Source organism: Pan troglodytes, chromosome 13 (assembly GCF_028858775.2).
Source record: "Pan troglodytes isolate AG18354 chromosome 13, NHGRI_mPanTro3-v2.0_pri, whole genome shotgun sequence".
Taxonomy (NCBI): Eukaryota; Metazoa; Chordata; class Mammalia; order Primates; family Hominidae; genus Pan; species Pan troglodytes.
In genome coordinates, this window is record NC_072411.2 from 68040421 (window position 1) to 68064564 (window position 24144).

General features: G+C 35.0%; 1 protein-coding gene and 1 long non-coding RNA gene across 13 annotated transcripts in view; one reads left to right on the forward strand and one right to left on the reverse strand.

The window, feature by feature from the left end:
* Window positions 1–24144, forward strand: part of LOC107973643 (uncharacterized) — a 156880-nt gene that overhangs the window by 64157 nt on the left and 68579 nt on the right. For 4 of the 7 annotated variants that reach the window (XR_010150121.1, XR_008546810.2, XR_002942741.2 and 1 more), the window contains 2 exons: window positions 8596–8708; window positions 17711–17798. This is a non-coding gene — a long non-coding RNA (uncharacterized LOC107973643). Of the gene's footprint in view, window positions 1–8595; window positions 8709–17710; window positions 17799–24144 lie in introns of those variants that run through there. The other 3 variants (XR_008546812.2, XR_010150122.1, XR_010150123.1) reach the window with 1 other exon arrangement.
* Window positions 1–24144, reverse strand: part of SCN1A (sodium voltage-gated channel alpha subunit 1) — a 139918-nt gene that overhangs the window by 29413 nt on the left and 86361 nt on the right. For all 6 annotated transcript variants that reach the window (XM_024354710.3, XM_024354708.3, XM_054679923.2 and 3 more), the window contains exons 14-18: window positions 23934–24066; window positions 22869–23107; window positions 21078–21251; window positions 19423–19779; window positions 17693–18175 (exon numbers count right to left, since the gene is read on the reverse strand). In XM_024354710.3, coding sequence (XP_024210478.3) covers window positions 17693–18175; window positions 19423–19779; window positions 21078–21251; window positions 22869–23107; window positions 23934–24066 — 1386 coding nt within the window. The remainder of the gene's footprint in view (window positions 1–17692; window positions 18176–19422; window positions 19780–21077; window positions 21252–22868; window positions 23108–23933; window positions 24067–24144) is intronic.

Sequence of the window (24144 nt, forward strand, 5' to 3'; positions counted from 1 at the left end):
TATTTTTAGGATGCTTACCTAAGATGGTCACTCTTACAGAATTACCTTTTAAAAATACATGTAGACTTATGGTTCTTCTGATGTTTTTTCATTAGAGTCTCAATTCACAAAAAAACCTGAGTTTTAAGTTTATATGATTTCCATTCCTATTTTATCCCTTTGAGTTACTCAACCAAGATAGTGTAATGATGATGTAACACAATACGAGAATAACATCAAAATGGAAAATTGAACAATGTAAGAGTTGGCATGCAATTGGACATACACAAACTCTACCCTGTCTACTAAATGTTAGGAAAGTAAAACTTACTACTAATTTTAAGTACATGAGCAAGTGCTTGTAAGTACCCATAGTACATTGGTAACTCTTGAAGAATGTAGTGGATATTAATAACATTATAAGATTGTATGAACTGTATGATTGTATGAACATTACAAGATAATATGAACTCTAAATTATCTTATATTTAAAATGTTAAATGTTTCTGAATAACTTTGCTATTTCATGAGGACTACTTTATAAACAAACTGGGACCATGGGTGGGCTGTAGATCCAGGAATTGGTGAATAGTGTTACTTCTCCAAATTGTAAAACATTAATGGCAAAGCCAAAGATAGTCACAATGGATGGATACAATATACTTCTAAGTGTGCTTTCTTTTTTTAATGCATAGAGCTTGGAGTCACTCCATATTTCAGAAATTTTAAGGTGATTTAAAAGATGATCAAATGCCCTTATTAGCATTCCATTGGAATATCTGCACTTGGAAAGTTTGCAGGTCTAGACAAATGATCTTCTACATGTTTACAAATTAATTTTAAAACATTTTTAAAGCAATATAAGTATATTCTACAGTCTGTCTGAACTACTGTAGGAAAGTGGAGGTGTGCCTAATAATACTCAAATTTAGTATGCTCTCAATCTAAGTAATGACTTTTTAAACAATCTTAAACATACTTCTTTAACCAAATTCCTGATTCTGCAATATCACTCTTTCAGCACCCAGACTCAAATTTTTTGGTTTACTTTTACTTATTTCAAACATTGGCAGTAATCAAAAGTCAGTTTTCCTTATTTTATCTCTGAAATAACTATTTTCTCAGTCACATTCCAAATTCCTATGAAATTTCTGTTTATTCTTGTTACCTTTTCTTTGTTTAACTATAAATAAAAATGGCCATCCTCATTCTAGCCTCATGTGACTTAGACCTTTGTGGTCCACAAAGCTTAGTGTATGTATGGTGAATGACTAACAAACATTTGGTGAATGAATGAATAGATGAATACCTCTGTTTCAGATATTAGTGATGGATGAAGTTTTTGTTTTCAACTTAGAGTTCCAATCAAATCTCCCAAATTAGTCTTTCACAGATAGAAGCTGTATGTTAATCAAGGTGAACTTCTTTTTTTTTTTTTTTTTTGAGACAGAGTCTCGCTCTGTCGCCCGGGCTGGAGTGCAGTGTCGCGATCTCGGCTCACTGCAAGCTCCGCCTCCCAGGCTCATGCCATTCTCCTGCCTCAGCCTCCCAAGTAGCTGGGACTACAGGCGCCCGCCACCATGCCTGGCTAATTTTTTGTATTTTTAGTAGAGACAGGGTTTCACCGTGTTAGCCAGGAGGGTCTCTATCTGCTGATCTTGTGATCCACCCGTCTCGGCCTCCCAAAGTGCTGGGATTACAAGCGTGATCCACCACGCCCAGCCCGAGGTGAACTTCTTAATGTTCTCTGACTTTTTCTCCTAGTGATTTTTCCTCCCATCATTGCAGAAGAGTAATAATTGCTCTCTTATTTAAACCCCTTTCAACAGTTTACAGGTACTACTTTGGGCACATATTTTATTATAACTTCTCTTCGTTCTAATGGACTTACAAAATTCATGACACTTGCAGTTTTCTCAGTAAAATACAATAACTGATGACCTTGATGTGCAAAAATTGCTCAGGTAGTTGGCTACTGCCTAGGATATCTGCACATTTCTATTTTCACCAGCTGAATGGTATGCTTATCAAGAATAAGTTATGTTTATTTTCAAATCAATTTACACTATTCTAAAATACTGTAAGTGTGTAATTTAATCTTGTAGAATTTGAAAAATGCATTTAAAAAGTGTTGTTGTATTTATAAAAACTAAGTCAAAATCATTGAATAAATGTAATACCAGTAAATCCCCCACATAGATACATGTACATTAAAAAACCATACAATTAGGTGTGAATATTTACTTTTTAAATAGTTACAAATATAAATTTCTGGGAAGACACTAAATTCAGGTTGCTTTATATGATTCATTAACATATTTGTCCTCTGGGGGGAAAAAAACTAAACAGAAATAATAGATGATGAATTACAAGTGCAGCTGATGCTAAAACATTGATGTAGCACTCCAAACAATGAACCCATGCTGGAACAAGGCACCTAAAGTGACATTTTTATACATGTCATTTTTATTTTGTAAATAAATGGAGCAGTTGAATGTTTGGGATCCAGAGAAGTGTATACATCTTTCAGGAACAATATATGATTAAAAATTAGATTTAAAAAATGGTATTCATATTTGACTTAAGCTCTACTTCCCAAGTCAGCATTTTGCAAAGGGAGGCTGGTAAGCCACATCATGGCTAACCCTTATGATAGACCCTGATTCTCATAATAGTAAGAAGAATTTTCCCCTACTTTCAAATCATAATAACATCAGAAAAAGTGACATGTGACTATTAGAAAGATTAAACCATAAGCAATGGGGCTTATGTCAATGAATTACTCTAGATAAACTATGATAACCTGAGAGAAGTGTTAGTGCTTTTTCTAGAAATTTATATATAATATAAATAAATGAGCATTAGTGTAAGAAAGGAAAGAAAAACAAACAAAATTAAATAAGTTCACAAGTGACTGAACTAAACTGTTTTTAGCCAAAACATGGGGAACAACAAGAGTTTTGATTGGCATGTTAAATAAGGAATACAATACAGAAATTGAAATTAAATTAAACAAATAGTAAACCTTTTACATAGTCAATAGATTAAAATAAATAAAAACATTAATATAAAAGTCACCCAGACCTTCTCAAAGATGATAGTAAGTTTATAAAAACAAGAAAGGCATTAAGCTTAAACACATAATTTGTATAAATTATTTCTAAAATGCTATATGCTTAGTCTTTAATGTACTTTAGAACTTAGAGGAAGTCTATCATCTGCAGATAATAAGTTGTACAGCTAAATTTCAATCAACAATTATACCAGCATTCAGTATGTATGTTGCAATGAAAGGCATCTGTCCTACTAATATTACAGAAGAGGTGTTTCCAGCCAATGTTCTCCAGAGATCTCACTCCAGCCTTAAGTGGCTGAAGGCTTTAATTCAAGCAGGGAAGTTCCACTTTCATCTAATTTATGCATGATACATGGAAAAAATTTGATTAAAATATTATTTAAAATATTGGAAAACTCCCTATAGTCCCAGCTACTTGAGAGGCTGAGGCAGGAGAATTGCTTGAACTTATAAGTTTGGGAACAATTTCAGCATTATAGCTGGATCCCATTTCTAAAATAAATAAATACATAAATGAAAATTTAAAAAATTTTGAAAATGTATTGGAAAACCATAATTGAATCAAAATTTGGGGAAATGCATGCCCAAATTTAAGATGATGATATTAAATGAAAGAAAAAATATGTGTGGTGAATATAGGGGAAATTATGTGGAATTTAGTATCATGAATTTCAGTGGAAAAAAGGTGATAAAATGAAAAAAATCTTCAAGATTTAGCAATTTCAGATGAAACAACTTGGCACTAAGCTAATGCAAAGAGCCATTATTTTAAAAAGGCTCTTAACGTTTAGAATTTGTCACCAACACCACTAGTAACTGGGTGGGGGGCGGGGTAATACCAAGTGAAGAGACAGTATCTTTGTGGGTATTAAAAAAGTTATTTCAGGGGTTTAATCTATAAACTTGAAGAATTGACAGTATGTTGAATGACATGTAAGAATCTCTTCTTTATGTCTGCAAACATGCTTTCTTCATGATAGTCTGTAGTAAGCAGAATTCTAAGATGGTCTCCAAAATTTCTGGCCACTGTTGTCATGCCCTTGTATAATCCCCTGCCCTTATGTATGGGCAGGACCTGTGACTTGCTTCTAACCAGTACAATGTGGCAAAAGTAATGGGATGTCACTCTGGTGATCATGTCACACTGAATCATTTTAGAAAAGTTACAATGTTTTCTTTTTTCTTCAAGAAATAAATAATTAGTAGTTTTGACTTTTTAATGTTAAGTACCAACAACCAGGCTTACAGAAGCAGCAAAATGTGAAAGCTTTGCTACGTGAAAACATATACTACCAATCAGGTAAACTTGACAAATTATACTCAGGTTTTTTACTAGAAGCTGAGAGGGGTTGGAATTGAACATGACCTCAGAAAACTGCAATATTCAGATTGGTAAAGTAGACCTGGATAGTATAATTGATTTGGCAAAAAGCACACAATAGGTTAAAAAAAAAACAAACTAGGATGCAAAATTCTCAACTTTAAAGCTCTTTTTAAATTCAACATGGTGCCTCTATGAATATTTTATAGCTATACCTCATTACAATAAGTATGCATATTGGTCATTTTATTTGCATATATGCAGAATATGTGTATACATTATCATGTGGTAAAATGATCCATATATGGAGTAAATAGATGATGTAAATTACTTTATACAGCCAAACCACATCTGTCACTCACCATTTCTGAATTGACTATTCCAAGAACTTTTAAAACAAGTTATGGCCTCCAGTGGAGCCAACAACCTTATTTTTTCACCCTTCTCCTGGCCCAGGCCACAGTAGTGGAAAGAAAGCCACCAACAATAAACTGGAAAGAAACCCAGACCTGGTTTGACCTCTTACTTTCTGTGTGGCTTTGCTCAAATAATTCTTCCTTTAGCCCATTTTTTAAATATGTAAAATGAAGAGATGATCTTTAAAGTTCCAGCTTTAATTTTCTATGACTTTGTAGTGTTTCAGAATTTGAAATGATACATTTGGACAGTCTTAAATCCAAGAGAGATGTGAAGTGAGGACTGATGAGAAGGTGATGAGGGAGCAGATCTGGACTCAGGAGGAGAAAAGGATGAGGAAGTTCAGAGTGGGTATGGCTGCTGGGCCTGCACAGTCTGGGTAACATGTTGGGACTGTGGCTAAAAAAGTCCTGTGATCAGTCTGGTCAACATAGTGAGATCCTGCTGTCCCTACTAAAAAAAAGAAAAAAAAAATGGTGTGTGTTTTTTTTTTTTATACGGAGTTTCGCTCTTGTTGCCCAGGCTGGAGTGCAATGGCGCAATCTCGGCTCACTGTGACCTCTGCCTCCCGGGCTCAAGCGATTCCCCTGCCTCAGCCTCCCAAGTAGCTGGGATTACAGGCACCTGCCACCATGCCTGGCTAATTATTTATATTTTTAGTAGAGACAGGGTTTCACCATGTTGGCCAGGCTGGTCTTGAACTCCTGACCTCAGGTGACCCACCTACCTCAGCCTCCCAAAGTGCTGGGATTACAGTGTGAGACACCGCGCCTGGCCAAAAATTTTTTTAAATAGCTGGATGTGGTGGTGCATGCTACTTTGAAGGCTGAGGTGGGAGGATGGCTTGAGCCCAGGAGGTTGAGGCTGCAGTGAGCTGTGGTTGCGCCACTGCACTCTGGCGTGGATGACCGAGTGAGGCCCTGTCTCAAAAAAACAAACAAACAAACAAATAAATAAATGAAAAATCCTGTGATCATCTCTGACCAAGGAGAAGCAAATAGCTATTCCCACCTTAGAGACAAAGAAACCATCCACATGTAGCTGGGCTTTTAATTTCACTATTAGCTGTATATGAAATATTCAATTACTCAACATTTATTGAAAGATACCATGTTCTGAGATTTGTGTTAAGTATCTGTCTCATGGATCTCCTTCATCAGCATAATGCATTATTTACCTGGGTTTTTGTTTTGTTTTCCTTTTCATGTTTTGCTTTTGTTTCTTCTTTTTTATTGGCCAAATTGAAAACCAGAAATTACACTACCATTGTTTTGATATTAACTTATTTGATAACAATTAGGAGTAATATTTCTTAAGGTTTGTCTTCCAGTTATATTTTTTATGACTTGTCTCTTTTGACTATTATTTGTTTGTTTATTTGAGACAGGTCTCATTCTGTCACCCAGGCTGGGGTGCAGTGATGCAGTCACAGCTCACTGCAGCCTCTACCTCCCAGGTTCAAGCAATTCTGCCTCAGCCTCCCAAGTAACTGGGACTACAGGTGCATGCCACCACACCCGGCTAATTTTTGTATTTTTTGTAGAGACAGCATCTGATCCTCAGGCTGGTCTTGAACTCCGGAGCTCAAGCAATTCACCCACCTTGGCCTCCCAAAGTGCTGTGACTACAGGAGTGAGCCACGGTGCTTGATCTTTTGCCTATTTTTCTATTGGAGTACTAGTGTTCTTATTTGATTGCAATTGCTCTTTACACATAGAAAATCATTTGAGTTTTCCTAACAAGGATTATTTGCCAAATGTATTTGTTTTCTGTGTCTGTGTAACAAATGAGCATACACCCAGCATCTTAACATACATTCACCAACTCACAGTTTCTGTAGGTCGGAAGTCTGGCACTGCCTAGTTGGATTCTCTGCTCAGGGTCTCATTGAGATGATGTCAAGGTGTTGGCTGGAAATCCAGTTCTTTTCCAGGGCTCAGGATCTTCTTCCAAGTTTACTGTCGTTGGCAGAGTTCATTTCTCATAATTATAAGACTGGGCTTCCTACTTTCCTGCCAGCTCATGGCCCAGAACCACTCTCAGCAACTAGAGGCCACCCATAGTCTCTGGCCACATGGCTGCTGTATGCAATTTACAATATGGGTGTTTGCTTTTTTCTAGGCCAGGCAGAGCATATCTTTTCAGCTTCCTCTATGTGATAGCAGGAGAAATCACTGTGCATTTAAAGAGTTTGCCTGATTAGGTCAGGCCCACCCAACATCATCCCCCTTTTTGTCATAAATGTAATGTAATTAAAGGGTGATACCATATCCACAGGTTCCAACCACACTCATGGAGTGGGGATTATACAAGGGCAAGTGTCATTGAGATCGTCTTAGAATTCTGCCTGATACACCAAAGTTTGTGTGTCTTACTGATTTTTTTTCCCTAAGAACCATAACCTGTTATACCAATATTGTCTGCTACATTGATAATTCACTATTTTTCCTCTTTATGTATATCTTCTTCCTTTTTTGTTCCTTTTCTGATTTCTCAAAGATATTTGTTAGGTTCTTTCATCCCTTCTTAATCATATTAGTAATATTAAGTCATATTAATGACTACTTGGTCTTCTTCCACAAATTTTGACATAAAATGCTTTTATTTTTGAAATAGCTATTTTGGTATTTTATTATGCTTTTATTCAATATTTGTTTAGGAGGCAATTTCTTAATTTTCAAATGGTTGGAATTCTATCAATTTATTATTAATTTCAGGCTTAACTACATTGTGACTGGATAACCCTATATGCCAGCTATTTTAAATTTATTGAGCTTTACTTTGAACTCCAGTATATGGTTACTTTTACAGAAATATTCCATGAACCCTTGAAAATAAAAATTTTCTGTAAATATGTTTTTTGAGATAATATACAGTCATATTTACTTTTGCTATTAATATTATCCAAATTCTAAATGTTGTCATCTATTTTTTAAAATATTTTACCATAGGCTAAAAAAGTTGTATTAAAACCTTCATAACCAGTATATTTGCATCAATATATTCTTACAATGGTTGAGATAAAAGATGAAGTGGTCCAATTCTTTATTTGATTGGGATAATAACACTATTATTATTAAATACTCAAAAAGGGAAGGAAAAGCTCCTCTTCAGATGTGTAGGAAAAGTCCACCTCTATGTTAGCACATGAAATACGAATTCAGATAAAATTCTAAAGAAATTCAATAACGGCAAAACTAAAATATTCTCAAATAAGTATTTTTACAGATTTAAAAATCAGTAAGGCCGATTAATTTTTCCTTTTTTGTTCTTAGATTGAAATTTAATTTCATTTTGAAATTTGCTATTCACTAATAAAGTAATTTGTTCTCACTGTTTTAGAGATTAATGGAATATTTCTCTTTCTTTCTTTCTTTTTTTTTTTTTGAGACTGAGTCTTGCTCTGTCGCTCAGGCTGGAGTGCAGTGGCGTGATCTCGGCTCACTGCAAGCTCCGCCTCCCGGGTTCATGTCATTCTCCTGTCTCAGCCTCCCAAGTAGCTGGGACTACAGGTGCCCACCACTGCACCCAGCTAATTTTTTGTATTTTTAGTAGAGATGGGGTTTCACCGTGTTAGCCAGGGTGGTCTCGATCTCCTGACCTCGTGATCCGTCCGCCTCGGCCTCCCGGAATATTTCTTAAAATCTATTTTAATGTTTATTAAACCATGAATCAACCTTAAATTTTACCAATTTCTAAATAGGCTAGTTTATTTAAGAATATGTATATTTTCACACATGAATCTTAATAGCTAAATTATACACTTATACACTGACTTGTATCATCCATGTATTTTTGGCAGGCTGACTTAATATGTGAGCTGACAGAATGCAGAGACCACGTTGTATATGAAGCATCCACTTTGCCTTATACACCAGGGCATTCAATAACCACTTAATAACTACAACCCTGATGGTAAGAGCAGTTTTCCTCCGCAGTGGATTTATGCAAATTTCTTGTTTTTTAAAAATGCTCTTTACTATAGCAAATGATTTTGACCTTGAGGGTAAGGCAAAACAAAGCAAGGCAAAGAAAACTTTCTTCAATATTCTCTGAGAGTAAGTGATTAAATGCTTTTTTTCTTGTTCTCTGACTTGATCCTACAATGTTTATATTTTTATTTTTAAACTTGGTTTGTTATAAGGAGCTTATTTATAGAGTTTAGTAGGAGTTCAAATTATAATAAGTAATATAAATAAATCTGGAATTTAAGGGTCAAAAGCATACTTAATATGTGGTCATGCGATGTCTATATATTTGTATATGTATATATGTGTGTACATATATATATTTAATATATATATTTAACATAACACATGTATATATTTAAATGTAACATATAAAGAATATTACCCAAAGTACTTATTTTAAAGCTGGACAGGTACTATTTTAATGCTGGGTACTTTACTATTGTGACACATATATCTCCTAAGTCATGCTAAAATGAGGTTCTCTACAACCTCAGAAATGCTAGTATTAATATTTCATTGTGTACATTGTGCACTAGTAAATATTTCTATTGTACACTATGCATATTAAAAATTAAAATGACCCCTATTAAAGACTCTCAACAAAGGAAAATATAATATCAATGGAAAAGACACTGTAATGAGACTCAACATTTCCACAGGGCAGCTAGAAAACTCAAATATTAACTCATTAATTCCCACATTATTCCCAGTTGATTTCTTCATCAAGCTGTATGTTGAAAGGACAATCTTCAGTGATTATTCATATTTACAAAATGTCAATTGTTTCTATTCTTTAGTCAAACACTTGCCCAGTATAAAAGTGAACGTGGAGGAATACGGCTCTAATATACTACTCTGAATTTTGCTTTCGATAGGTCACACATAAACTTTTGTATCAATAATTAAATATAAGGGAACAAAAGCAACATATTTCAGATATATCGAGTCAATAGAAAATCATGGCAATACAAAAAAATTGGAAAGAAAACAAAAAAATTCTGAAAAATTGCATTTATAATCCCCAAGCTAGAAACCAAAATGCAAATCAAATGAGTAATTTTCATTGTTAAATTCATTTTGCCAAATTGAGCACAGAGTTTCTATAATGTTATTTTGACATTGATTTTTAATGTTAAATTATAACATACTTAATAAGTGTCTACTGGGCAAATAAACTGTATATCTATATAATGAAAGAGTTGAAAGTACTACTGTTCAGAGGATCAGAGAAACTTGAGTTTGAATCACAATCACTGGTTTTATGGACTTTAACCAATTATTCCGACCTCCTTAGGCTTTAGGTTTCTAATTTGTAAAATGGTTCTTACTTCACATCCTTGTCATAAGGACTGAACAAGATAACACATGAATAACGTTTGGCGTATGCTTATTTGATAAATGGTAACAATTTCTGTCACAGTATTGTATTGTTTGTAATAGGTGTAATTATTGATATTTGAACTTTTTCACTACCAAAAATGTGCCAGGCATCAAAACTAGGACTTGAAAAATAAAATAGTGAACATAATAGACTTAGTGTCTGCCCTCGTCGGTTCACAATCAGATGGAGGATACAGAGAAGCAATTGCCACACACTCTAATAGGAGTAGTATAGAGTATATTGAGAACACCATCTAGCTCAATCTAGGAAGGACAGGGTAGAATAAAGTGACATTTGGGACAAGAAGTATGTGGTGGGTGAGGATGAGTCAGGTGAAGCAGGATAGAGTAAGAGAGTATTCCTGTCAGAGAGAAAAGGTATAACGATGAGAACTGATAAAGCATAGGGAATTACATTGAATGAAAGATTAGTATAGCTGGGTGGGGAGGTGTGAGGTGTACTATTCCATGATACTGAAGGAGTCAGCGGTGGTCAGTTTTGCAGGGACTTGTACCCATGTTAAGTAGTATAGACTCCATACTGTGAGCAATGGGCAACTCCTGAAAGGTTAGGGAGGACAGAACGGTTACGGGATTTGCATTTTAGAAAGACCACCTATTGTTTTGTCAAGACTACACTAGTGAGAGGAGACCCGTTTGGAGGCTGTAGCAGTAAAACTGGAAGATGATGGAGGTCTGACACTGGGTAAGGGCCTTGGGGATGCAGAGAGGTGGACAAAGATAGGTAGCTTTGGCAGTTCCTAGTGATCAATTAGAAGTAATGGAGATAGTACTCTTGGGTTCCATGGATAGTACTCTTCGCAGAGAGTAGTTGCCATCTCTTAGAGACTATGTGCTTAGGTTGGAGATTGTCGTATGTTCCTTAACCCATATAACGTAAGATAAAAGTATTAGATGGAAAAATATCAGCAAAGCAACAAGTATATTTAAAATGCATATATATCAGTGATATAATTGGGAAAAAATGGAAATCTAGAAGTAAGTGCCCATCACCTATTTATTCATTCATTTAATAAATATGTTGTATGTGCTGTGGACTTAAGGGAAGACAGGGTTAGTGTTTTTCCTGTTCTCAAAGACCTCATAAGCTAATGATACATCATAGAAGTTCTTCCTAATGATTTGGAAGACTCTTCCAGCAGCTTTAAACTCAGAAGGGGATGCTCCTTAAGCACAACTATCACACTCTGGGAGACTAAGTGCTCTCTAAGTAGAATTAGACCACCACAGGTCAGTGTGGGATGCAGAAGCAGATCAGCCTAAAGTGCAGGCCAGTACCAGAGGAACAGGACCTTTCAGGACTAAGCAGGAGGACTCTGAAACACTCCAGACTATGCTGTTAACCTATGCCCAATGTGCAGTGATTGGAAGTTAACACCAAATCTATAGTTGACACCTGTACCTAGTTCTTCAACAAATAGTATTATTTATTTCAGAACTATGCCAAAGAAAGTACATTTTCAGACACTATTAAGATTTAGTGTAGTGGTTAAGAGCGTGACTCTGGAGCAGACTATGGAGCAGACTGCCAGGACCAACCACTTACTGTTTGTGTAACTTTGGCAAGTTTTCCTTTGTTCAAAATATGTTTATTTTTCTCATCTTAAGGCTGGAATAACAGTGTGTCTTACGGCATAAAGACTGAATGGGACAATATATGCCCTCCAATAGTAGTTTGTCCATGGTGAACATTTAAACAATAGCTGTTATTAACATAACCTGAATTACAAGGACCTGACATTTTTACTCATTATTCTAGAGCTCACTCATCGCAAAAACAAATGTATTTCTTTTATAATTACTTTAGTAATGTGCCTTTTTTGTTCCCAAAAGGTACAACTTTAATAACTCAATTTATTTAAAATTTTTATTTAAATGGAATTAAGTAGTAATTTTCTTGACATCACCTTACACTTTTGAACATTTTTAACTTCCAAATAGCTTTTAGATCTTCATAACATTTCTATAAGCATCATAGGACAGATATCTCATTTAATAAATTAGGAAACGGGGTAATATAGATTTAGCGATTTGCTCATAGTAGAGTTAAGGCTTATAAGCTCTTAATCTAGTATCCATATAAATCAACCAAAACTCAAAAAACTATTGGGCAACTGTTATGCACCCAGCATTGTGGTAGGTGCTTCGGAGGATAGAAATGTTATAAAATACTATCCAAAACCAAAATAAATTTACTTTCTATTTGGGGAGATGAGATTTTATATTGTCTTTTGCATAGTCTTGGCAGTTTTGCCCAGCCTTCAAAGCTCTCTCAGATCTGTCCAATTCACCATTCTTTATTATTAATGTTCAATAAAAATTCATGTTTCTAGCTTATCGTTATTCCTACTATGGCATGAGTCAAGAAATTTTCTGAGGTTTTAAAAAACAATTCCTCAAATTACTTGAATGTACTTTGAAGGTTGAAGTCTCTTAGGACTTAAAGAGAGGATGAAATGTGACTCATGCTATTCCCTTTCTTCTTTTGGAGACCAATAGGAGGAAAGTGTAGAAAAAACAGCCCTTAGTTTGCTCTGGAATGGAGGATAGTTAGGTGTGAGTTCACCACAGATGTAAGAGGCAAAATAAATATGAGGTTCCAGTTCACCACATCTCTTCATACCAGTCTATTCTTGCTTCCTGGAAACCAAGACTCTTTACCTACATCTCATCCTCAGCTCCTGTGATTTACGCCCCTGGAATTCCAAACTACTAATTGTCTCCAAATACATCCTCTTGCTTCCTGTCTTTAGGTTTCTGCATGTTTGTATTTCCTGATTGGAATGCCCCTTAGAAAAGTAATTTTCTTAAATATTTTAAGGAGCTTACCATATCAAGAATGTAATCAAAACAATTTAAAAATAAACAGAAAATATAAAATGTATCACCATCCCCAGATAAACTTATAAAACAATTTATTACAGAGGGCAAAAGGCAAACAACAAAAAAAGACAAATAGTGGAGTATGTTACCACTAGTACTTCTTGTAAGAAAACTTACTGGAACAGTGTGGAATGCAACTGGTAACAATAATAATGATGATTTATCAGATATTCTATATTAGGCACTGTGCTAAGTACTTCACATTTATTATCTCATTTAATACTCTGTCCCAGAAATGCAGTCAGTAACATTATGCACATTTTTGAGATGAGGAAACTGATTATTAGATAGGTAAAGGCACACAGTAAGCAGCTAAAATGAAATTATATAACCCAGTATCTGGCTCCAGAGTATAACCATTTACCAACTTTATAACTGTGGCCTCACATGTCTAAAAACAAATATTTAGTGTATGAAGAATAAACAGCGGGCACTTGTAATTTTAACACAAGGCATTAATATAATTTTGGAGGTATTATAATGATGCATTGTAGATAAGTCATTACTGGAATTCAGGAATGGAAACAATAACATGTTCAAATGAAACTAGTCTAATAGAGGCCATGAAAGGTAACATTTTTGCATCAGTAACATATGTCTCAATATGAAAATTCATACTTAAAGGTTGAAAGTCATACACACACACACACACACACACATACACACACACAGATGCTCCTCAACTTACGATGGAGCTGACTCATGATAAACCCATTATAAAGTCGAATCATTAAGTCAAACCATTGTAAGTCAGGGTCCAACTGTAAATACACACACACACACACACACACACACACACACACAGAGAGAGAGAGAGAGAGACAGAGAGAGAAAATCATTCCTTATAGCTTATTAGTATACTCCTTTATCTAGTCTCCCTGGCATATGATAACTGATAAATAAATGAAAATAGGCAAAAAGAATAAAGGCTAAAACAAAAAGAACCAAAATGATGAGATTAATATACTACAGGCAGCATTCCTAATGTAGAACAAAGACTCTTCATCTATTGGGGCATCTGCTGTCAGCTTAATTCCTCTAAAAGCAGAATATCTCATAATTTGTGCCTTACTTTGATGAACAGAATACAGTATAAGACTGATGAAGCAATGAGGGCAAACAATATTGTGTGGGTTTATTTCTGACCAAGAAGAAAGGAATTGTGAAGTAAAAGTGCCAGGAAATTTGATACAATGTGGTAATCTGTGAAAGAATATAAAAAGAAAGCCAGATTCAAAAATGAATAAAAGAAATTGAAATGTATCATTAGGGGATAAATAGAAGTTTCAGTATTTAATTACAAATTTTCATCTGGATGAGATACAACTGCATTTCAACAGCAATTCATGTGGAAAAGATGAGAGATTATTACTTTCTTAGAAGGGTGGTGTAAAGTGACAAGGTAACATGGCTAACAAAAACAAAAACAACAAAATCTAACTCAAGTGAATCTTGAATCTAGAGAAAAAATTGGTCCAAAATAATTGGAATTAAAATGACCATCTCAAGTATGCTCTAATCAGAGAAAGTATTTATGAGAGCCCTTCAAAATGGTTTTATTAAGAAGAGTTGAATGAGCTGGAAAAGTTTGATCTGAGTGTCTACTTTGTACCAAACATGTTTAAGTAGGTCACCACATAAAAGGAGAGACATGCATGCATATAAGTAGCTACCCTAAAATATGATAGTACTTTGTAAGATGCATGAGTCAAGAAGATGCATTATTTATTACTATACTCTATGCCTTATATCTCTGGGAACCAAAAAAGAAAGCAATCTGTTCTGCCTAGGGTTGGGAAGGCTTCATTATCACTACCTTCAAAAAGCTGAAACAGTCTTTCTGAAGCTTAAGAACTCCTGGACTTCAGACACTATGCCCATGAACCAAGTGGGTGCATTCTAATTAGACAAGCAAAACATTAAAGTTCAGCACAGGTGGCAAAAGCTTCATTTACCAGGACTTCTCCCTCTGACATGAAATGTGCTCTAACGTTATTCTATTCTATTTCATTGGCCGGGTGCAGTAGTTCACACCTGTAATCCCAGCACTTTGGGAGGCTGAGGTGGGCGGATCACTATTTCATTAAAATTAAAAAAAAAAAAAAAAAAAACTGGCCTATTAAAGGGATTTCTCAAGTCTAACTAAACTATGACTCACAATTTGAGAAGCACCACATTAAACTATCTCTAAAGTTTCTATTACCCTAACATTTAAAATTTCAATTAATGCAGTGTTCCAAGATATAAAATACCACAAAGTAGAAAGAAACAGAACTACCTCTAGTGCTTCAGTGGATAGTTGCTTTATAAAAAGGTTAGTGTTTCTTTTAGCCTTGATCAATATACAAAAACAATAAGAGTATGAATCATGTCAAATTTTTACAGAAAATGTATATCTTATGGATGGTCTTTGTAAAATAGTCTTTTTCCTTTTTAATATAACAGATAGCATATGGTAGCCATTAGTCCTCATCAAATGCTAAATGTAGGTTTAAAGATTCAAGACAAAGGAAGCTAGACTAGGCTATTACTAAATTTATTTTAACAGAAGTTCAGAAGCAATTTTATAAATATAAAGACAACAATTTTTCAAAAAATTAGCCTTCATCTGATTCCTTAGGAAAACTCAAATAAACAAAGTCTGAACTGACATAATATCCAAATTAAAATTTCTGTAAAAAAGTCCACAATATTTGATAAAAACAGTCTATTATTTTTTTTTTGTCCTGAATCTATTTCCATAGACATGGAAATGTGACAGGATCTATCTACTATTACATCTCTGCACTATATTTCTTTCCCTTCTCTCATCAAACAAATCTGAATTAACTAAGCAGCTCTAATGCTAGGGTCAGGGCAGCTGCTTCCAGCTCCAATATTAGCCCCCTACTCCTAAAAGTGGAGGCTGACCTAGATTATTCAGAGGCTCATTATAAATACTTGAAGCATCTTTTAAGGGATATAGTCACTAAATCAAAAGAATGTCACATACCTGTGGTATCTTCCATGGACAACTATCAAAATGCAATGGACATGATGATATCTAATAGAATTGTATCTCCAATAAAATGTCTTTAATGTATTCAATCCTTTAAAATATTTAGACTATACAGCCTAAAAGATGGGCACCCTGCTGTTTTTGAGATTTCCAAACACTAAATGGGAAGTAAAGGTGCTTTGTTTTAGACTCCTTATTAATTATCTTATATATCCATTAGACTTTTAACTTAATATTTTAAAGTAGGTTGCTATGGATTAAAGTTTTGTCTCCACAAAATTCATATGCTGAAGCTCTAACCTTCAATATGACTGTATTTGGGGATAGGGCCTGTAAGGTGGTGATAAAGGTTAATGAGGTCATACAGGTTGGACTTTATCTAATAGGGCTGGTGCACTTATAAGAAGAAGAATAGACACCAGAGTTCTCTCTCTTTCCATGTACATGCATTGAGGACAGGCCATGTGAGGACGCAGCAAGGAGGTGGCTGTCTGCAACCCAAGGAGTGAGCCCTCACTAGACATTGATGCTGCTGGTATCTTGATCTTGGACTTTCCAGTTTCTGGACTATGAGAAAATAAATTTTGGTTGTTTAAGCCACCCAGTTATGGTATAGTGTTATGGCAGTCCAAACAGGCTAATGCATAGGGCAGTGTAATTTTAGTTGAAGGAGCTACAAGAATATTTCTTGTTGTTAAGTTCTCTTCAATGTACATGAGCCAATGTGATGCAAAAAGCAATAAACAGAACTTGTAAACAAGGGCTCTAAGTTCAACTCTCGGCACTCCCCTCACTAGCAACGTGACCTAATGCTCCCTAAGCTAATTTTCTTATCTGAAAAGTTAACATAATAACACATTTCTTTCCAGGTTATTGTAAGGATTAAATCTGATGATGTTTGTCTATTTGTTGGATCGTTCATTCATTCATCTAACAAATATCCATTACTAAGGATGAGAAAACTCACACATACACTATATTACCCTTTAATTTATCAGTCATTTCCGAGTTAAATCTTTTGTTCCTCAGTGAAATAAAATTTTACATGATGTCAAAAAAAGCTATATGGAAAATATTTAATAATAAATACAGGCAATATAATGCATGTATTGTAAATGTTCCTCAATTTACAATGAGGTTAGTTCCTGATAAACTCATTGTGAGTTGAAAATACTGTACATCAAAACTTATTTAATACACCTAATTACCAAACTTTATAGCTTACCCTAGTCTACTTTAAACATGCTCAGGAAATTTAGATTAGCCTACAGTTGGGCAAAATCATCTAAAGGAAAGCATGATTTATAATAAACTGTTGGATAACTCAGGTAATTTCCTGAATACAGTACACTGTACGGTAAATATTGGTTGTTTATCCTTGTAATCACGTGGTTGACTGGGAGCTGCAGCTTGCTGCCCCTGCCCAGCATGAGAGTATATTGTACCACAAATTGCTAGCCTGGGAAAAGATCAAAATTCAAAATTTAGAGCATGGTTTCTAGTGAATAGCTATTGCTTTTGTATTATCATAAAGTAAAAAAAAAAAAATCTTAAGTCAAAACATCATTAAGCTGAGGATCATCTGTATGTGTGTATATGGATATATGTATATGTATTCATACCTTCCCACACCTATAGAATCTTACCTCTTTGCTTTCTTCCAGATCCGATTCACTACTAAAGTCTTCCGTGTTTAAATTTTCAAAGTCAGATTCTCCTACAGCAATTGGTACGGTCACAGTAAGACTGGGGTTGTTTATGAATGACATGTAATCACTTTCATCAATAATGTATTTTTCAACACTGCTGCCAGTTCCTATACCACTTGTAGTTCCATTTACATCTTTAAGATAGTCAAGATCTTTCCCAATTTCTGTTGTATGATTGGACATACAACTGTCTTTCTTGTTGTTTAGATCATCAAGTGGTTTAATTTCATCTAAAATCTTTTGTTTCCTAATGAAGGACTGTTGAATAAATTCATATATTTTTCTTTTCACATAAGCTACTCCTTTGTGCATCCTATCCACAGCAATTTGGAGATTATTCATTTCATTATCATCATCAGTGGCTGCAAGGTTGTCTGCACTAAATGAGCTCAGAAGCAAGGCCAGAAAGAGATTCAGGACCTTAAAAACAACAAAAACATGATTATAATTTTACACCAATGTAGGGAAGAGCAGATTACAATCACTTATTCTTTCTTTTAAGTGTGGAAAAAACTCTAAGTTCTAAAACTTGATGAGAAGGAAACACCACAGCATAGTGATTAGAAGATGGGTGATCTGAATTTGTGACTGGCTCAATAGCACATCCTTGGACAAAGACATGATTTCTGTTGCTCTCAAGTTCTCCCATTCGTAAAGTGAAATTGAATGAGCTAATCTAAGGTTTTGTTAACTCTAAAATTGTATGACTAGAAGAAAACAGATTTATATGTGTACAATACGAGAATTCTTAAAAATCACTAATGTTTCCAAGTATGCATTTAAATGCATTCTATAATTTTTCAATAAACAAAGATATTAAATTGGATGTCAATTGAAAAATAACCATTACAACTCAGAATGAAGATTAGGAGCTTAACATAGGCATTGACACTTGTTTTCTTAATCTATTATATTTCTCATACTTCATTGTTGACTAAGTAGAGCTGTTTATGAATAATCTCTCATATTTCCATGAGACTGGCACATGAATGTACATACCTTTAGAATATTTTATATATTACTATACTATAAACAGTAACACTCCAAATTTAAGAGAGATAAAGATTGATCAGTTACTCCATTATGGTAATCTCAGGCATCATTAGCCATTCGAGAACTGATGAACTCAGGTTGGCTAGTGCATCTGCCATATGACATAGAGTGATTGAATATCATATGCTGCAATGGGGCAAAGAAATGGCACAAGCATTATGAGCTCTTAAAGACACCACTTTTTAGTCCTAGTCTGGATGGTAATTTTGCACTTTCTTTCTACTTTTTTTAGACTTCTCTCTTCCTTGGCTCTGAATTTATAAAATGGTCCCAGCACATCCTTTTAGGCTCATCTCAATATGATACTCTATTGTAATTCACATAAAAAATGTGATAAAGTGACTGACAAAATAGAATTTGGTATAAAAAATGCAGGGGCACTGCTATATTGCTGTGTTGTTAAAGTGATAATATATCCAAGGTAATGGACTTTTAAACCAATAATCATAGTTTGTTTTTCTTTTTGACAAAACAGTCACCATTACATTATACTCTTTTTTTTTATTATACTTTAAGTTTTAGGGTACATGTGCACAATGTGCAGGTTAGTTACATATGTATACATGTGCCATGCTGGTGTATTTCCAAAATACATATCTTAAGTGGGTACATACCACTAGGTTTCCAATCACCATGACCATCATGAAGACAGTAAGGCACATGGCTTGACCAGCAACCTCCATACAGTCCCACATGGTCTCTATCCACTCCCCACACAGCACGCGGAACACAATCAGGAAGGAGTGGAAGAAGTCATTCATGTGCCAGCGTGGGAGTTGACAATCACTGGCGATCTTGCAGACACAATCTTTGTAGCTTTTACCAAAGAGCTGCATGCCGACCACGGCAAAAATGAAGACGATGATGGCCAAGACGAGAGTTAAATTTCCCAGAGCCCCCACGGAATTGCCGATGATCTTTATTAGCATATTTAACGTTGGCCAAGATTTTGCCAACTTGAAAACTCGCAGCTGGAAAATGAAAGATTAATATATATTTGTATGATTCTTAAAAGCATTATATATATTGAGCTTTACCTAGAAATGGTAATTAGAATTCAATATCTTACAATATCTGATCTGCCCTAACCATCTCAGGCTCATGGCTAATTTTTGGACTCCCTAGGAAAAGCTGGATTTTCCATATTTTAACCATGTAGATCATTTTCTCTGACGGTGAATTATTTTTCTTTCCTTTTCTTTTTTTTTTTTTCTTTTGTCACCCAGGCGGGAGTGCAGAGGAGTGATCTCGGCTCACTACAACCTCTGCCTCCCAGGTTAAAGTGATCCTCCTGCCCCAGCCTCCCAAGTAGCTGGGACTACAGGCACGTGCCACCACACCTGGTTAAATATATATATAGTAGAGACGGAGTTTCACCATGTTGGCCAGGCTGGTCTCGAACTCCTGACCTCAAGTGATCCAACTGCCTCAGTCTCCCAAAGTGCTAGGATTACAGGCATGAGCCACCAAGCCAGGCCTCTTATAGTGAATTTTTAATGAGTACTTGGAATCCAACTGTTCTTAATTTGTTTTATAAAGGTGGTTCTAAGGCCGGACATTATAATATTAACATCTGAATCTGAAATATCTCTGCTGAAAGATATTAATTTGCCAGTAGTGTGCAAAGTAACATCATACTGAGCCCTGATATAGGTAGAGAAAAGTGTTCATTATTCATTAATGCTCCTTAGGGGTATTCATGTAGTTACATCCACCTGCATTGAAAAACTTGGAATATTTCCTATAATTCTACAATTATTTTCCTGACTTGTAAGGATATATGTGTGAATTAATGGGCATGCTTCGTAATCCTACAGACTTTCTCTCCTTTGACTTTCGCAAGATGCATATTTTCCAGAGACAATTAGAAAAAGTTTCTGCATGCACATCTTACATCTGATTTTCATCCACTGCTACAAAGGGCTATATATATTTTCAAGTTACTATTAAAAGGTGATGCATTTTCATTAAAAATATTTTCTTAGGTCTAGAAATATTAACTGTAGTAATCTCTAGAAGCAATACTTAGTGAAAATAGCAACTGAGTAATACGTTAACCTTTACGTAACTATGTTCTTTGAAATAAAGGTTTTCGTAAATAATTGAGAATTTTTTTCCATGTAGGAAAAGTTTTTGACAATGCAAATGTTACAGAAAAACTTACAATGCTAATGGTTGTGTGGCAAAAAAAAAACTATGACATTGCTATGCAAGAACCCTGATTGTTAGAAAGGTTTTTGAATTTGGTGCTTTTTTTTTTTTTTTTTACCAATCGAAATGAACGGAGAACAGATAATCCTTCCACATTGGCGAGTCCAAGTTCTACCAGGCTAAGCGTCACAATAAAACCGTCAAAGATATTCCAGCCTTCTTGGAAATAATAGTAAGGATCCATGGCAATAATTTTCAGAAACATTTCTGCTGTAAAGATCCCAGTGAAAACCTAAGATCAAAACAAAATTAATCTAATTCCACCAGATAATAACATACATGACATAAGATTTGCTCTTAGAACATAATGCTTATGCTATTTTCCCACAATGATTCTATTACTAACTTAAATTTGTATGGCAATTTGTAGTTGATGAAAGACTTTCATATACATTATTTAATTTTATCCTTGTGGAAACGCGAAGTAGATAATATACAATTATTACTTTACAGATAAGGAAACTAAGGTCTTCAGATGGGTGGAATGACTTGCTTGATATCATACAGCAAGAAAATGGCAAAACTAGGATTTGAGTACAAGTCATCTTTTTTTTTTTTTTGAGACGAAGTGTCAGTGTGTCGCCCAGGCTGGAGTGCAGTGGTGCCATCTTGGCTCACTGCAAGCTCCTGGGTTCACGCCATTCTCCTGCCTCAGCCTCCCGAGCAGCTGGGACTACAGGCGCCCGCCACCATGCCCGCCTAATTTTTTGTATTTTTAGTAGAGACGGGGTTTCACCGTGTTAAGCAGGATGGTCTCGATCTCCTGACCTCGTGATCCGTCCGCCTCGGCCTCCCAAAGTGCTGGGATTACAGGCGTGAGCCACTGCGCCCAGCCCAAGTCATCTATTTTTAACAGTGCTCTTTCCATTATACCAAACTACCTTTTTGTCCAGACTTTATATAACACAAGTACTGACAACATTTTGCCCATGAGCACTTTTATTTATCTATAAGCTTATTCCTATTTCCCTCAAATCAGAGTTATACATTCTTATCTATTATACTAGGTGCATTACTATTGTCATTCTTTGTTATGCACATGAAAAAAATAAATTTACTTCTGTAGTATAAATAGTAGAACTTCAAAAATATAACTAATAAAATGCAGGTTGTTATGCATGATGCTTTTGTTTTCTACCATCAAAAATCCTAAACTTCAAACCAAATATTACAGGAAATGCATAAATTACTTTAGCTAGCTCTTTCCTTCAGCAAATAAAAGCTAGTATTCCTAAGTTGAGTTGACTGGCAAACACTTTAATAATTTATGTTTTTGAAGCACAAAAAGGAAAAATTAAGTGGCAATCTTCACCAAAAATGACCTTCGTAATCATATAACACACAAAATGTACTGGAGGTTTTCAATAGTTCATGGTTTTGATATAGAATAGATGGATAAACAATACATGTACTACTTAGATCCTGGAAGAAGAAAAGCTGGAGACATTTTTGAGTTGTTAAATTATTTCTTGCAGTGATGATGACTAAGAAGGATAAAAGAGATCCACAATTTTATTTTAGTCTTCTACAGTAAGGGAAATTGTAATAATATCTCAAAAAGTATGTTCTTAATCTATGAGCTACTTCTGGATCCTGAAAAATTATAAATATTGCTGTTGACTTTTCAAGTAGTGCTGTAGGCCTATGCCTTTCTCAGTTTTTGTGAGCACATTAAGGGTCATTATTTTTGGCAAAAAAGTAGAGTATAGCCAGCTAAATATAATTGTGATTTTGCAGGGGCCAGGAAGCATGAAGGATGGTTGAAAGACTGCTATATGCAATTAAATGTAAACAGTTTTTCAAGCAGAAAATTTGAAGACTAAACACATTTACCTTCCAATATGCTTACCAAGTTTCCTACTGTAAGCACATTATTGAAATGGTCCGTCATTGGATAGTGCTCCATGGCCATGAAAAGAGTATTTAAGACAATACAGATGGTGATGGCCAGGTCAACAAATGGGTCCATCACGACCAGGTTGACAACATGTTTCACTTTTAACCAATATGGAGAACAGTCCCAGATTAAGAATATGTTGGAAAATTTATACCAACAGGGTGGGCATTTCTGCCTGGATTCTTCAAGTTCTAGATTAAGAAAAAAAAAAAAAAAAGAACCACCGAAAGGTATACTTTATACACACACATTTATTTCATATCCACTAAACTTATTTTCAGTAATCAGCACATTTTTGTTACAGAGACAACCTTTTTTGTACTTGTTAAAAAATTACAGTTTACTCTAAACCTCCCAAGGATATTTCATCAGACACACACATAGAGCCCAGGTAACAATGGGTAGTTTTTTGTCTTATGCACTGACATTGTGGCTCAGCACTTGGCCTCAAGTTAAATGAGTGGTCTTTCATGTGACGTCTCAATGGGAACATGGTTTAGGGTGGTGTAGATATTGTATGTGCAACCCTATGTGAATGACTCTACATTGTCAACCTCAGACTATGAGAGCTAGAATAGGGATTGATGTGACCCAAGAATCATCTTTTTAGCTTGTTTTTATTTTGTGAAAATGACCTGCTCTTCCTCTACAATCTTGAGAGTACTTAGGATGAGGCTGAAAAGGGCTGTACTGCTGAAGTCTTAAGCTAATGGAACAAAAAGAGGGTCACTATGACTAATGAGATTAGAAACCCCTAACAGAAATGCTTTGTTCTGCATTTTCAAAGAGTTGCTACACAGTTAGGAAAACATTCTTAGTCCAATATCACTCATTTTAAAATAAATTGTTAAGGCTTCTAGAATATCTGAGTAGATATAAGAAATAACAGCTCTTGAATTAGACTTACTGTCTTTTCATTAGAATGCACTATTCCCAACTCACAAATATATTTGTTTGAAATGAGACAATATAAGTTTGGTGAAAATAATTGAAACGAAAATAGAATTTGTTACCAACCTTCTACTGTATTTGTTAGAATGCTGGCTATACTCATTGCTCGTTGCCTTTGGGAAGGATCTTCTAGAAAGTCCATGGAAACGTGGAAAGAACTTGACCTTCTCTTTCTCATTTCAGTTTCAGTAGTTGTTCCCTGTAAAAAAAAAATGCTAATGCATTAAACAATTAATTTGAGCAATATGACAAGCAAACAACCAAATGGTGACACAGT